This window comes from Pieris rapae, chromosome 13 (assembly GCF_905147795.1).
Source record: "Pieris rapae chromosome 13, ilPieRapa1.1, whole genome shotgun sequence".
In the NCBI taxonomy this organism is placed as follows: Eukaryota; Metazoa; Arthropoda; class Insecta; order Lepidoptera; family Pieridae; genus Pieris; species Pieris rapae.
This window is the reverse complement of record NC_059521.1, coordinates 9,022,504-9,039,076: the sequence shown is the minus strand read 5'-3', so window position 1 is coordinate 9,039,076 and position 16,573 is coordinate 9,022,504. Positions and strand designations below refer to the sequence as shown.

The 16,573-nt window shown below is 36.8% G+C and overlaps 1 protein-coding gene across 1 annotated transcript in view; it reads right to left on the bottom strand.

The window, feature by feature from the left end:
• Positions 1 to 1,476: 1,476 nt before the first annotated feature.
• Positions 1,477 to 16,573, bottom strand: part of LOC110995532 — a 30,406-nt gene continuing 15,309 nt past the window's right edge. The window contains exons 16-35 of the mRNA XM_045630788.1: positions 15,683 to 15,900; positions 14,637 to 14,728; positions 13,864 to 14,035; positions 13,364 to 13,505; positions 12,671 to 12,893; positions 11,500 to 11,883; positions 10,621 to 10,679; positions 10,410 to 10,538; positions 9,488 to 9,609; positions 9,020 to 9,129; positions 8,295 to 8,566; positions 7,752 to 7,838; positions 7,149 to 7,283; positions 6,906 to 7,057; positions 5,950 to 6,202; positions 4,905 to 5,287; positions 2,940 to 3,294; positions 2,560 to 2,672; positions 2,009 to 2,170; positions 1,477 to 1,561 (exon numbers count right to left, since the gene is read on the bottom strand). Of these exons, the coding sequence (XP_045486744.1) occupies positions 1,484 to 1,561; positions 2,009 to 2,170; positions 2,560 to 2,672; positions 2,940 to 3,294; positions 4,905 to 5,287; positions 5,950 to 6,202; positions 6,906 to 7,057; positions 7,149 to 7,283; positions 7,752 to 7,838; positions 8,295 to 8,566; positions 9,020 to 9,129; positions 9,488 to 9,609; positions 10,410 to 10,538; positions 10,621 to 10,679; positions 11,500 to 11,883; positions 12,671 to 12,893; positions 13,364 to 13,505; positions 13,864 to 14,035; positions 14,637 to 14,728; positions 15,683 to 15,900 (3,641 nt within the window). The 3' untranslated portion in view covers positions 1,477 to 1,483. The remainder of the gene's footprint in view (positions 1,562 to 2,008; positions 2,171 to 2,559; positions 2,673 to 2,939; positions 3,295 to 4,904; positions 5,288 to 5,949; positions 6,203 to 6,905; positions 7,058 to 7,148; positions 7,284 to 7,751; positions 7,839 to 8,294; positions 8,567 to 9,019; positions 9,130 to 9,487; positions 9,610 to 10,409; positions 10,539 to 10,620; positions 10,680 to 11,499; positions 11,884 to 12,670; positions 12,894 to 13,363; positions 13,506 to 13,863; positions 14,036 to 14,636; positions 14,729 to 15,682; positions 15,901 to 16,573) is intronic.

Genomic DNA, 16,573 nt, shown 5'->3' with positions numbered 1-16,573 from the left:
TGTCTACATCATCACACAGGGAATGCTAGTGAAAATATATATCCTTTTTTATTACGTATATTAAAGTCTTTTCTTTATTTTATCTTCTTTCTTTTTGAAGTTATACTTCTTTTGGCGCATTAAGTAAAAATGATAAGAGTATTTTTTTACGATACGCGCGCACATCGTCACGAAACACCGACACCCTAAAGTTAGAATAGTCAACATTTTAAAATAAAAAAATCTTTAATTAAGTAAAAAAATTTTTTTGGGATATTCAAATAAACTTTATTTAATTTAATAAAACTCTCAATGTATTAAACAACTTTTTTGATTGTTAGCGTGGTTTTTTCTACAAGCGTGGAATAAGGCGAAAGATTTTATCTTGTTACGCCAAAGAAGTATAACTTCTAACGCGGATACACAAGTATACACATGTTTTAAACACACACATATATTAGACCATAAAAGGAAACTGTTTAAAAATTATTTTAAGCTTAATTTTGGATATGCTCTATACCCGACGACAGTAAGAGAATCATACTTGAATAGAAATTGATTTTATATAAGGAAATTGTATATTATTATTATTTTAGCAATACAATTGGCCAGCCATTGCAGATTTTAACTTATTTATTATACAGAAAGATGTCTTGTGATTAGACGCAGACGCTGTAAACTGTAAACCTGAACTCCAGCATAGTGTTATAAAAATCTTCTTTTTGATAATTTTTCTTAAGTTTCGTAAAAAGTTCCTAGTTATATATATTAATTGTGACTCTATTAACCTTTGGACAAACTTTAACATTTTTATTTATAGATATTACCTACTATTCAATTTTTTCTTTTGATTTTTTTTTGTTTAATTTTATTTATTAAGTATAAACATGTTATATTGAGTTTCTTTTAGTTAATTAATTATGCACTTCTTGCACTTTGGTGTTTCTGTTTTTATTGTTCCATATTAGGGTAGCCTTGAAGAAATCGCTTGTAAGGGATAAGGCCGCCCGTTGCCTAATAACTTATCTAACCTGCTTTTTTTTGTTCTTTTATATGTATGATTTTGTATATGATGGTAACGAAGTGAAAAATAAATACTTTTACCTACCATACTGAGCGGGTCAAGTCAATTGACGACTCCTAAACTGTTCGTATTGTCGATTCACTAACCTGGAGTACCCTGATGTACAAGGAGGGTATGCGTAACGCATTTCCCCATTAAAAAAAAAGAACAGGGGCGTTAGCCAAGATGCCTTAACAGTAGTGTATGTAGAAAGTCCAACACTAAATTTGTGTGAAAATGACGTGTCGTCAAATTATTTTTCTAACCCCCAGGTGTCTCTAGACAGTTAAAAAGGCTCCAATACTTGGTAAAACAATGTAATTTGTTATTGAACAAATATTTTTTTTTAATTCATAGTCAACACATTCCGTTAAATAAAACAAGATATTTTTCTCAAACTTTATTAAACACTTACAGAAAGAATTTGTTTCTTACAAAGAATCACATATTTGGTTGCCAAGTTGGTCTCGTGAGTGCCAATACTCGGGGCTCTGTGCTCATGCGCAGAAGACTAGATACCTGTAAGTATATTTATTATTACAAATTACTCCGTTGACATTTTCATTAATCTAAATCTATCGCTTTAGATTAGAAAACTAGTTAGTAGCTCAAACTAAGATAATGTTGTTTTTTAATTTTTTTTGTTTTTTTTTTTCTTAAAGACCGATGCAATTAATTTATGTAGTATAGAAATAGACGCTATATATTATTATTTTATAAGCAGTTTTGGCTTAGTTGCAACAGCGTGCGATTCTCATCCCTGAGGTCGTAAGTTCGATTCCTGTTTGTTTTCCAATTTTTCCAATCCCCCCACCCCTCTAAAATAATTCATAAACGTATTCTGTTTTGTGAGAATCCTCGAAAATGTATTTCCGAGGATTTCTACAAAAAATTAGAGACGCCCAAAAATTTTTAGTGGGTGCGTTGCCGGTCTAATTATTTTTCTAATTTAAATTAAAAAATTACCTGCTCTTGTACCGAATATGATTCCTTGTCAGGAAAGTCTTGGAATAGATCAGCGAGAACGAGTTCGAGAGAGGCGCATCGCTTTTGCTGATGCTGTAACTGCTGCAACGACAGCTGATGGCTGACACGCTGACCACGCACCAGCTGCTCCATCATTTCCAACTGCACATGATTTATTTTTAATTAGGATTTTTGTATCATTAGAATTGGATACTTAAAAAATACTTTGTAAAAATTTTGCCTTCCAGAAAGATTTTAGCCAAACAAAACAGTTAAATTTAAAATTCATTAAAAAAGCAAATTTTCAAAATATAAAGTCGAAATTAGCAAAATACACTATCAATCGTCTAATTAGACAAATTCAAAGTTATCGTTATTGGTAACTTTAACTAGAAATTTGGAGTAACTCTAATGAATCCAATATCTATGAAACTCTACCTATCACTTCGTCATAAAACCATCTATCTCTTTTCACCACAGTATAAACACAATTTGACAGAAAGAGACAAAGACAATAATATAGTTTTCCCTTACAGTAAAATAGATTATACCTTATAAAGTTGAGAGTCCGGTAAGTATCGATAGACTACCCGCAAAATAGCTATCACTTCAGGGGCGTATTCCCGAATCACTTCACTCCATTCCATTATAAGACTTTCTAGTCCTGGAATTAAGCCATATTTCATTAATGCCAAAAATATAGTATCGCTGTTTATAACTAAAGCATGTTGTATATTGTATATTGGCGACCTACTGTGTAATTTACATTTTTATAGTATATAAAGGCAAACAAAGCTACGGGACGCTCAAAAAGGCAGCGGTGTGTTACCGGCCTTTGCTTTTTTTAAACAGTTGGAAATCTTGCTCCGTGCTTGGATTTTAGAACTCACAATTAAATAATTAGCATTTTATTAAATTGTTCAGTTCTTACCAGGAGTAGCTAAGGCTATCATATTACGCGTGAGTCGAGCCGGAGTCGGTTCACTGGCCAGCATATCATGTCGGGGCGAGCACGCCCAATCCACGTGCACCAACGCCCCTTGTACGCTCACGAGTAAATTCTGCGGATGCCGATCGCCAACTCCCAAGAGCGCAGTCAGCACAGTACTGGCTGCTACAGTTTCGGTAAATCTTCTCTGTTGCTCCAGAAACTGTTGAGCGGTTGCACTGCGCTTGCGCATCGCTTCGCGTAGAGCTAGCGCTGAATTGTTCGAAGCGAGCGCGTCTAGACGCTGGTGGTCCTCCAGGAACTCCATAAGGGAGCAGTCTGAAGCCAGTGCTCGGACCTGGAAACATTTAATATAGTTCAGTTAGCCTAATAAATGGTATTAGTATTCATATGTTAAAAAAACTTTATTCGCATTGACAAGATGACAATTTTCATGATAACTTATTCGTTATGCCCTTTTAAATTTATTAAATACATTACGTTACGATTTTTTGGTATTATATTAAATCATTGTAAACTGTCATAGTTTTCAGATTTATTTGAACGCGGTTTCCTCGAGATAAGCAAACTCGCTCAACGAGTTGTGCTTGAAATGAAATAAAATCGTTTATTTGCTAAGATAGTCGTACAATTTGATACATTAATAATAAAAATCCGCACAATCCGCCACATATATAGGCATGTCATATAATAGAAGCATAATGTCATAATAATAGGTAAGTTATTTAGAGAGCTGCAAGAGCTCGTTAATGCTGGACCAGTAATATATAATATTCTCTGGGTTGAATGCCTGGTGCGACCCCCGGGGAGTTCAATGTGGTGCCAGACGTCATTCATTCAGAATGGATGAGACTGGCACTGCAGGCGATATGGAGGGTTCAGGAGGAATTTTTAGTGGGTCGGGTTTCTCCCCTCTTATTAGCGGAGGGATAAGAGTGAACCATCCCCACAGTCCCCGCGATAGCGACTGCATACGCTCGCGGGCCTGCATTTATGCATTTTAACCTCCTTTATAAAAAAAGTAATATATAATCGTGACTTGGGAGTGCTATTTGACTCTGCTATGTCTTTTAGACCTCATTACAATGATATATGTAGTAGAGCTAACCGGATGCTATCGTTTATCCTTAGAACTGCTAAACCATTCAGGCGAGCCGACTCCTTGATTATCTTATACAGCTCTCTCGTGAGAACCATAGTTGAGTATTGTTCGACGGTATGGACCCCGATATACCAAACTCATATAGATAGATTGGAGGCTATACAAAGGCGGTTTGTCAGAGCATTGTGCTATAAGTATGGTCTTAGGCGAAAAATAAACCAATATGACCAGCGTCTTGCCCACTTTCAAATGGTTAGTCTTGAAAGGAGGAGGTGGGTGAGCGACCTATGCACTTTGCATAAAATAGCAAATGGCTCATCTGACACCTGCCTTTTGGAGAGGCTGGAGATCAAGGTGCCGACGCGTTCTGTGCGCATCCAGGAATTATTTGTTATACCTATGACTGATAACAATGTTTCCCAGAATGCTCCGCTCGTAAGAATGTGCAAATATTATAATGCTGTGTGTGCTGAGGTTGATATTTTTCACAATAATATTTGTAAATTTAAAAAGATAGTTCATAGTAAATACTTGTAACCTTAATTACTAATTTAATTGATTAATGTATATGTATATACATGTGTGTGTGTGTATGTATATATATATTTTTCCTTTATTTTTTATTTTTTTGTCATTCGGTTTGATATGTGTATGTTGTTTAGTTGATATTTAGTGTAAATGCTGTGTACAGATATAACTGGAAGTCAGATTTTTAAATGTTGTTTAGTATGTAATAATTTTATGTATGTAGTCAGTCTGTTTTCTGTTTTTGTACCTTAATGTGAAAATAAAATAAAAATAAAATAATATAACATATACACTATCAACATAAAAACAAAACTTACAACATAACTGACGACATATTCTGCCCTTAACGGATGCAAACGACGTAAAGCACGAGCCACGGCGAAAGCGGCTCGATCAGCTCTTGGCGATTCAGCTTTGATCAGCCAACGGCGAACGGACCCGTTCGTCAAACGCGCGCACAGTACGCACGGCCTACGTGCACTATCTACGAACACTTCTACATTCTGCTCGAAGTGACATACTCGTAGATGTGGGGGCAAGCCAAGAAGAGACGCTAGTGTAGGAGATTCAGATACAGAAGAAGCCAGTGCCGGACTGAGATTTATTAAAGGCAGAAGAACACCATCGCCTCGCGCATCTAATTCTGCTTGCGCTGTTATTTGGACTTTTTTTATAGTTTGGACATCGCCCTCTGCTATTTCTGAAAATCAAAAGGGTTTGTTTATTTAATCGATTTTTCGATTGTTGCTATTTATAAATGAAATTTCGTGTGTATTTCTTTTGTTTTTAAATTAAATCCGCTTCTGATAACTAATATTATACTATCTTCAGCTAGGTAAATTGCGATGCCCATCTACTTCCTATGTCGAATGTACTACATCGGAGGTTTTTGAGCGAATCGTGCTGAGTTCGTGAGAATCGTTGAGGTCCAAAAGCAGGACAGCAGAGTGCAGGTGCGAGAGCGACCCCGGAGCCTCTGTAACGCGGTCTTGTAGGAATACTGGGTGGTTCTAGTGGGTGAATATTCACCCAGTTTCTGAAATACGCAGCATTCTGGTGTCGGTCGAATCGGTCAAATCGGTCTTACATCAGAATCTTGAACTTTCAGTGGCAGGGGACACGCAAATACATTTCCACTTTAGATATGAAAAACAAAAAGGTATTTTTCGATATAAAAATATTGACTCCAAAAATATTGACCTACTCAGAAAAGATAAACTTGATTTAAGATATCCAAAATATGTATTAACGGAATACGACATATTTGTCATAGCTAATTTATTGGATACAAAAATCGTCAGTATAGCGGCTGAACAATTTAATAAAGTGTTTATATAATTTCTTTAAATAGTACACAATTACCTCCATCTGACAAGGTGTCGAATTTATGTGGATAAGCAAGCCGGGCTTTCCAAACGGCCTCACGCCATCTTTCACCATCCTCTGAAGATGCAGCTCGAAGGAGCAAAGTACACATGCGAAATAGGTCGTGCTGGGTGTCCCTCACTAGGGCCAATAGTGGGGCCCATTCGTTTTCCATTTCAGCTATTCCCACCCCACATTCATGTGCTGCTTCACGCTGGTACTCCTCCAAGTCTTTACTTGCTTGTGACAGCTCAAAAAAACATTACGATTTCACAGCTATGGCCAGCAATTTGACTAGCATTTTTGGCAATGTCCTAGTTTTCTTCAAAAAATGGACAATCAAAAACAAAGATAATTTATCAATCGGATTCTGTTCTAGGAACTATCCCGGATTGAAAAACAAAGAAGAGGCGGAAAGGAATTGGAAGGAAGCTTTGTTACGAAGCCATTAGTGTATCGCCACCTAAAAAGTGCCTAAACAGGAGTACATGCGTTCCAAATCCCTGCAGCAAGTAGTGGACCAGAATCCAGATCTCCAATAGGTAAAATTACTCTGTTTTTATATTGTAAGAGAGACTTATTTAGTAGCAACGTTTTTCGTGGCTATGCATGCTCTCCCACATAACCCTCCCTCACTGAGCAGTTGCGCAGCGATAGTCTATGAGCGATCCATTCCCCTAAGAAAAGCAGAAAAAATACCCAAACATACATCCTTATATGTATGTCAAAAACAAATGACAATCCTCGTTGCGACCAATACTAAAGTACTATTTATCAGTTCTAATTTTAATTTTAAGGATATACTAAGAGTCTGATGCACGCTGCTTATCTGTTAATACTTACGTCCTGATAAGTAAATTTTAAATATAAATTACTGGTCATATAATTATCAAGTCATAACCACCGTTAATTACCTAAGAAATTCATTTCAATCATTCATACGTCATTAATACCTTATCTAGGACGGCTTGTGGGCGATATTCCTGTGGCACACTCAGCATACAAGATAGAAGTATGTCTACTATGGACCCCGCTTGGCGAACTCCCTCACTTAGCTCTATCGTCTCATACATCTGATTTAATATATCGTACTGATCTTCCACATCTGAAAACCATTTTTAAGTATTTGTGTTGCCATCAGTTCAGCTCGCTTCTAGGACAAAAGTTTCTTCATCATCAGACCTGTAATAACTTACCAGTGGTTCTCTCAAATAAACAGAATAGATGTTGTGCAACAGTTGCAAGTATAGGGCGTGTCTCACTCTCGTCTTTGGCAGTTAAGGTCTGTTTTATTTTTGTCATTGCCTCTTCTACTAATGCTCTGTTTACACCTATAATATTGTATAACTTTAAGCCATGCTTAAGTACCCGGAAAGTATATACGGAAAGATCCTCCTTTCTTTCTCCTCCTCCATTTTCAACAGAGTAAACATAAAGGAAGAGAAAAGCAGATAAATTAGTCTAAACAATGTAAAATTTTAGATTTTTGAAGATTGAATCAGGACTGGATTTTGGCCACCTGGGGCCTCAAAAAAAAAGACTTCGGATTTTTAAATTTCAACTAATAAACATAATATTTTCATTCGATAAATGTTTATGTTTGTTAAATACTAAAATAATCTAGTTCTATTTTCACAATAAATTATTGATTGAAAAACACAACTGAATATAAATGTTCATTTTGTTAGGAAAATAATTTGGGCCTCCACTCCTTTGTTGCCGAGGGCTCCACACCTCTAAATCCGGCCCTGGACTGAAAATACGATAGATAAATATTAAAGTAACAAAAGAATACGCACCGTTAGTATCGGCTCGAAGTTTTAATATAAGTTGCATCAAACGAAGTGGCTCCTTAGATCTTTCACTCAATCCACGCCATTTCTCTTCTGTACACAAGTGATGATTTTATCATTTTTTTAACGAAATTAGTATATATAACCGACATATATGTAAATATATAAAAAAAGTCGTGTAAGTTACACCACTTATATCAAGATCGGCTGGACCGATGTCAATTATCTCTCTTTTGGTGGATTCTTCTCCGCTCCGAATAGCAGAATAAGTAATAAAATATCGTATCGAATATAACATAGTATCTGTATCATGTACAATATAAAAACGATATTAGAAATAGCAATAAATGATAACAATGAAAATTAATATTATGCATGTAACCACCCTCCAAACATGCATGGACACCGAAATCTCATAAACGACTGCACCGATTTTGATAAAACTTGGTCTGTTGAAATACTCCAGATTCAATTCAAAATATGACAAATATACATTCTCATAGATTTTTTCTATGTATGTTTTCTAAAATATCGTGACGACAAACTCACGGGCGAATTCCAGCGTCTCTGCCAGTTCTGTTGGACTATTCCTGAGAATGGCCAACCCACGCTTCGCTGACACCAGCTCCTCAATTCCATTGTCAATTGTCTCCAGCTCCAGTTGACTGCAAACTCGAATCACGTCTCCGAATAACGCAGTTCGTAGATTTTCTGGTGCACCTCGAATAGTGTTAACCAGCGAACACCACCTCATCATGTTCTCGTGTAAAGCGGAGGCCTGTTGAGTAGAATGTTCTTCTGATGATTGCAAACGAAGAGACCTGAAATATTTTTTATTGCACTTACTGTTAGATTTAAATGATCAATTTAGCTATGAAACTATACAACATACTAAAATAAATTTTGACGTTGGACAAGCAGTTAAAATCAGAATTTTTTGGGAAAACGCCGCAAGAAGCTCAAAAATTAAGCAACTGCAACAACCAGAATTTATTAAATCTTCATTTCTATATGAACGTATATAAAAATGAAGATCTAACTAGGTCTTTATATTAAAGATATAGTAATAAATCGTACGTATATGCTGTGTGTTTTGTGTTCCCTACATACAGTTTGTGTTGAATCATGTGCAGCAAAACACAAAACTCTGATGAAAATCTTTGTATTATTTTTTTATTAAAAAGCAAATACCGCAAATCATTTTTAAATAATAAATAAATCTACATCATAAGTATTACACATAAAATAACTGAAAGATTCGCTTTTAAAATTACCTCATCATAAGGAGTGCGGCAGTTTGTGCCAAACAAACTCGGTCCCTGTGCTCCAACCAATTACATTCCTGAACAAATTCACCGTCTTTCCACATCTCCAGTTCCCATACCTGACAAACAAAAATCAATCAAATTTATGATATTTGTAACGACAGTGAAAATCAATAAGTTTATCCGTTCATATGCCATAACTTTAATACATAATTAATGCGACAGCCATGAACAAAGACGCCGATTATAATATACTGCAATTTATTGTCATGGGTCAAAAAGATCCATGGAATGATGCAGTGGAAGAAAAACATTAGGAGGCCCACCAGAAACCTGAAGATTGGAAGATGACAGACGATTAGAATTTGGAAGATTCATTCCTTCATTCGTATGTAGGCACTTTTCAGTTATTTTCTAGATATTTGTGGGTCCATAAAAATCGATTTTAAACAAGCGGAATTATCGGAATCTACTCACAGCAGAAAACGTGAAGGCATCTCTAGGCCAACGATCGGCGGCCAAGAGAATCCGGTAGAGGCCACTTTCGTCTCTATCAGCATCAAGCCCCGACCACATTGAATGGAGCCAGCCCACCTCACCTGGTTACATGGACACCGCGGGTTAAAGTGGCATAAAAGATACAATTACAATAGGTCTGGGTCGCTGGTCGATTTCAGAATCTGTTTCATGATCATTTGACAATCGTTAGGGCAAGTCAGTGGTCAGCCTTCTGTGCCTGACAAACGCCGTCAAAATTTTGGGTCTAAGGCAAACCGGTTTCTTCCCGATGTCTTCCTTTACATCGAATGTGGTGCACAGGCCACAGCCTGGGATCAAACCTACGACCTCAGAGATGAGAGTCGCACGCTAAAGCCACTAGGACACACAGCGCAATTACTATTAGTTTATTTGGTAACCATCGACTTTTCGGGTCTAAAACGAACTTCAGCACGATATTTCCCTTCATGCGCGTGTTAATTATGCTTAATGAAAACTTTTTGACTTTGACAAACAAACCGGAAATGGATCTACCATTGTAGTTCCGGTGTAATAGTGCATTGCATGCAATTTTATTTTTAGCCCTCAAATGGGTCAAATTTGTCTCTTTTTAGGTGGAAAACTTTTTAGTAGCAACTCTAATGACATGTCAGAATTCTACGGAATGAAAAAATTGGAGTATAGTTAGTTGGATTTCTAATATCGCACACACAATTATTTTTTATCCAGTGTTTGGACACACCACCATAGAGGGAAGGGAGCATCCTGGATACAGCTTCCAGTTCTAGGCTCACACATCTTCTCTCGTCCATACTTTCAAGTTAAAATAAGGGCTAGTCCAAGCCATAACAATTAAAACCTTTAGAAAGACGCAAGTAAAATTTCCTACTAAAATATTTACCTGTATACGACTCCATTTCTCGTCTAAACGAATCATTATCAGTCCAAAGCTGCGGTACTCGACAAGATCTCTCGCCCCATTCCCCCCAACGATCCCACTCGCATAACCACCCGAAGCATTTGCTCATGGCTGTAAAAGTATACAAAAAAAAACATTCATATATAACTGAATTTACTATATATATATATATATATATAGTAGTTTTACGTACCTTTGATTGAAAAACACGATTCGACCGATGTTTGAATGCATTTCTCTGTGGAAATATTCCTGTCAAAACATAACTTCGTATTAAACATATTGAATATATTCCGAATTAATTTTATTATATTTTTTAAAAGCAAACGGCCAGGAACCTCGCCTTGGTTGCGTTGTCGGCCTTATATTTCATGTACCTAATTATCATTGTTATATTGTTAAACGGTGCCGACGCAGACGTAGACCCGTTGTTTGCGCTCGTTGCGATTAAAATACGTACGTAGTTGCATAATTTAATATTAAGAAATCACACTTTGAACGCCGGCATTTACGCATTTAAGTTTGTCGACAAAATCGATATTTTTAAGTCAAAAAATCCTATTTCATTTCAGTGGCAAGAATGATGTTTTAATTAAACTATGTTTTGTTGTAAGCCATAGGTTACAATATATAATTAATATATCAAATACTAGCTGACCCGACAAACCATTAAACCACTAAATCATTTTTGTGCCAAAAAATTAAAGTTTATAATTAACACAAAAAACAGAAGGGATGATTGTAGAAAAATTGGGGTTGCATGTATTTTTGCATGGTGTATCGTAAAAAAATAAAAACAAAAAATTTTGTCTAAAAAATAAAAATAAAAATTTAGGGGTGGACCCTTAACATTTAGGGGGATGAAAAATAGATGTTGTTCGATTCTCAGACCTACCCAATACGCACACAAAATTTCATGAGAATCGGTCGAGCCGTTTCGGAGGAGTTCGGTTACTAACCCCGTGACACAAGAATTTTATATATTACAAGAAGTAACTTGGCACACACTAACGAAAAAAACTCTGATTATTTGGACACAGCATAGATTAAAAATAATTAACATTCTAGTTACCCCAGCGTATAATGATCCTCATCAGTAAGGGTAGCACGTCGTCTTAGCTCCCTTAGAAGACCACCTGATTCCGTTCCGCCGTATTCCATCTGTCTCCCTGCTGGTACGAGCGCGTGCAACAATTCCAATATGACTGGCCCACAAGCAATGTTCTCAGCTAATATCGTAATCAGTCTCTCCCTCTCAGCAGCAGATCCTCTTGCAGACTGCGCTATGGAACCAGCTAGAGCGCAGGTTATCGTCTCAGAACCCTGTGCTACGCTCAGCAGAGATTCTAACACGTCTCTTTGATTCATCTGATCATCGTCAGATAAGAAGAGTCGTAACAAAACGTCAAAGCCACAAGACTCTAATGTACAACATAAGAGGACGATTTCAGACAATCTGAAATTAGGTATATCAATTTTATTTATAAGTAAAAAAAATTAGCTAAGTATCTAAACTAATACAATGTATACTCCATGTAACGTCTTTAGATTTAACTATACATTCCCTAAAAAGTTGAAATCAATCTTCGGTTGGTCCTCCATACAATGATACACTCTCCATAGCATTATACCACTCTCAATAACGACAAATTATTGAGTAATAAATACTTTTTACGTTGCTAAAATTAGTAACTTAAAGAACTGCGCAGTTATGTACGAATCTTTGTCGGTTTATTATATTATTCCGCAATAAACTCGACTGTCGGCATCATGCATACGAACTTTCTAAGAAATTCGTTCTTTTGTTTACGAATTCGCGCGTGTAGATTTTGTTGACCATGACTAATAAGTAGGAGTAATGGATTAATTATTAATACGTTATCATAAGACAATCCACGATTTCTATAAGTATGACAAAAAATAATAGGATTCAATAAGAAACACTGATCAAGAACAAGGAGAAGAAGATGAGCCACCGCCGAGCATTAAAGCAGCTCTGGTAGTAGGTGAATTATTGGAAAAATACTTCTTTTGTCACCAAGATGCCTCAATATGTAAAAACTGTGCGACGCCATTTTGCACAGAGATTTGGCGGGTTCTTGAAATTAAGCAAAACATAACAGAATTAAATAGGTTTAATAGTTACTAATATATTTTTTTAAATCTTGTCATTTAGCCCATTTAACCTTACCTAATCTTTAGATTTAATTAAAAATCATAACAAAAAATTGGTATTTAATTACCGTGTATAGTGATCGTGAACAGATAGCGCATTAGAGAGTGCCTGCATTGCACCCTTGACAATATTAGAATCCGTATGATCCAATGCGTAAACTGTACGGCGTAAAACCCCGCGCCACCCCATATCCTCCCACCACGAGAGTATTGGAGAGTTAACGCATCCAGCGCGACGTTTTGCAGCTGGCTCAACTTCTTTCTTCTCTTCTCGCTCAGCCTTGACTCGCCCTAAAGGTCCATATATGTTTTTATTAGTACTAGCTGTGTTGTTTCTACCCGCATTAAATCAGTTATTTCGGTAAATAGACTTTTGAATGCAAAAAGATATTATCTTTGTTAAGCTACGAAATCTACCAAAATAGCCTGCAACACATATATTTACAAACATTTTCTGCAAAACTATAGCAGAACCTGTAACTAAGCGGGTGTTTTTTTTCCTTCCTACTGCCTAGCCTAGATAATATTATATGGTGCTCGGCTCACTAGCACATAATTTTTTTTTAATCAGAACTATTTTGGAGCCTATTAATGCGGACAAACAATCAAATCTACAATATTAGTATAGATCGAGATAATGGTATTGAAGTTATCGCGCGGCACCCTTACCGCATATACTCTTATACTTCTTTTGGCGCGTTAGGGACAAATAATGATATCTCTTCTTCTTCTCTTCAAAAAACAATAACGATATAACTTACGTGTTATCTCTGCGAAGAGCAATAAATAGGCCGCGCGTTGAAGACTTGGTGACGTGAGAGTGGTAGGCGTAGCGAGTTGTTCCGCGATCGTTACGACGCGCTCGCGAGCTTTTTGACGAGCGTACGGCACGGCCGCGGTACACTAATAATAATAATAGCGGAACAAATAAGAAGAAAAAATCATATCACAAAAATCTCGGACCCCAGTAAGTTTTCTTCGTATTACTCTTACAGTCTACAATTAAAGGCCGGCAACGCACTTGCGAGCCATTTGGAAATGTTAGTGTCCATAGACGGCGGTACCACTTAACTTCAGGTGAGCCTCTTGCCCACTTGCCTCTTTTTACATAAAAAAATGATTTCAACACTACAATCTTGATACTTTATACGAAAATTATGATACTATATAATTTTTGTAAAATACTAGAAAGTTTCCTTCAAAGCCTTTATGCATGAAACATGCCTGAAGCATCATTTGCATAAAAAACATGGGCACTCACCAAATCAATAATCAAAGGATCACAGCTCAAAGAGACAGTTGGCTCCACCAAGTCAAAAATATCCGCGATTTGTTCGTCGCTATGTTTAGCGTTTTTCGCAAATGCACAAAGTATTCGAAGACATTTCTGTTTGTCGCGGCCTATTATCTTCGTTGCCATATCTGTCACGATCCTAAAAATTAAGGTTATAATTTTATTTTATTTTTTTTAAATAGTGTTCTAAGGGGATCAAGGCTCGATGATAAGTGCGACAGCCAGAAGCGTAGTGTTGTCAGGCTATTTAGAAACGTACGTGTATTCTTGAAAGGCTCAAAGAGAGCATTCAACTATTACGTACCTACTTAACGAATTTGGGGGGGGGGGGTTGGGGGAAAACGTTACGAAGCGGGGCGGGGATCGAATTATGCGTTATTGTTAATATTATTTTCGACTTTCCGATACTTTATACCAAATAAATGGCAACTTTTAGGTTTAATGAGTCACTGGGTTGTGGCTTTACTATTTGGTACAGAAAAACGTTACGGCGCGAGTGGGGGGGGGTATGGTATATTTGAACCATATACTTGAATACTGCCTGAGGATTTTTTTTAATTTACAAAAGTTACTGTTGCAAAGCATTCGAGGTCTGTAAATGTAATAATAAATTCCGACTTATAAGAAAAGACGAAATTCTTTTGAAAAAGTTATAGTAATCCCGTTAGAAGACAAATAAAAACATAGAAGTTGGAAAACAAGACAAATTCATTTCATGGTACAACATAACAATAACTAACCGGGCATTGTTCGCATTAACAAGAGCTGGATATACAGATGCAGCAGCCGCAAGGAGCGTGAGGTATGCGCCGGCGCCTCCTTGCTTACGCACCTGGAAAACATAATCATGGTGCTGAAGCGACAAAAAATAAAACAAAACAAAAGTTATGCCTGATTTATACTCTTAAAAGTGGCAATGGGTGGTGCAAGATAACAGGTGGATTATAAGAAATAAATCAAGGAGAAAAAGTTGAAGAGGACGCCCTACAGAAGGAAGTTAGAATCCGAACTGTATATTCTGTATTTGATTGGAAACGCCCTTTATTATTATTATTTTTGGCGACACACGGTACGACTTAAAGAGTATGGGAGCCCAAGAGGGGATTTCGGGATTAACTACAGCTTGGTAGATTAATATGCAGGTGGATGGATACCTTGTACCTGGTTAAGTACCTCTACCAGATATGAGTCTCATATATGGCCGCCCGTTAATGATAAAGGATCGGATTAGTAGGGCGAGTTAGTGACATGCTAAGAAATGTTTCACTAATCTGACAATTTGATTTCAATAAATTATTTTGCATTAAATGTTTTTAATCAAATGACGAATAGTAAATTTTATTTTATTATCGAGGAAACAAATTAAAAAAAAATATTATTTACTATGAATTGTCGACACTTTTAATATTTTAATGACAATTAAATTGATTAAATTCCTAACATATCTTTATTTTTCCCTTCCTCTAAGTTTTGGAAATCTATAGTTTTAGATTTGTATAAATATGAACAAAACTTAAAAATTCGTTTGCTAAAGAAGTTTCACTTCTGACGAGTACTTTGTACGTACGCACTTTTTTGTAATGTTAAACGGAATCGATCTTATTTAAATATATATATTACTTAAAGTAACGATAGTTTTCCATAACATACATTATCTCGTTTGTAAAAGTTTACTCTTAATTTAGGTTAAATACATTTAAAGTTTTTACATATTTTCTCCAGAAAAACAGTTAATTATGACAAATCTAACGTCATACCATAAGCATTTTAAAAGTGAAATACATACGGCCACCATAGCTTTGTGCACTCTCTCATCGGACACCTCATCCGCGTCCGCTGTCAGTGCGCTCCCCAACGTCGCTCCGAACGAGCGCAGCGTACGCATGTCGTTCGCAGCCGTCACCGCCAACGCCCCCAAATCCCCAACGAGTCCGTCCACGCGAACACCGCTCGAACAAACACGCCGCATTACCGACATACAACTCCAGCGTTTCCTACCTGAATCTACCAAAAATTACCAGTGAGTACGCAAACGCAATATCGGGAATAAACAATGATAGGGACAATAACGGGCCTGTACGAGCCAAGGCTGTACATTTTGCTCACTTAGGTTTTCTTAGTTTTATAAGCGTGATGTTTCTCTATATACGTGCCAAGGCTCATACATCATGCTCAGCTACAAACGTGAAGATTTCCACTGTATGTACGTGCTGTGGCTATATACTTGAATCACTTATAAGCAGGACGATTTCCTAAATCGTTGGAGTCACGCCCCGAGAGTATAGCCGTCCGCAGGCACTCTCTTCATCTGCATTTTACTAAGTCATGGGAGTTACACCCCGAGAGCATAGCCAGACGTCGGCACTCTCTTCAATTGTTTAATTATAATTTTATTATAATTCTATTATATCGCTCATATTCTATTGTTATACGGAAGTGGTGAATATAAGGTAATCTACAAATCTTCTATTATTTCTACCACCTGATGACCCAGGAACCGTACATTTTGGTCCTTCGAGCTATCCAGGAATAGCGGGTCTTTCGCGTACAGTTGATCGCGTTCGCGTTTTTCTCCGTTTTCCTGAAGATCGGCGCCGTGGAAAAACATCCCACTGCTGGTTTGTGGAGTCATCAAGCAAGTAGAACACCATCATCCGCGTCAATAGAAAAGAGGAGA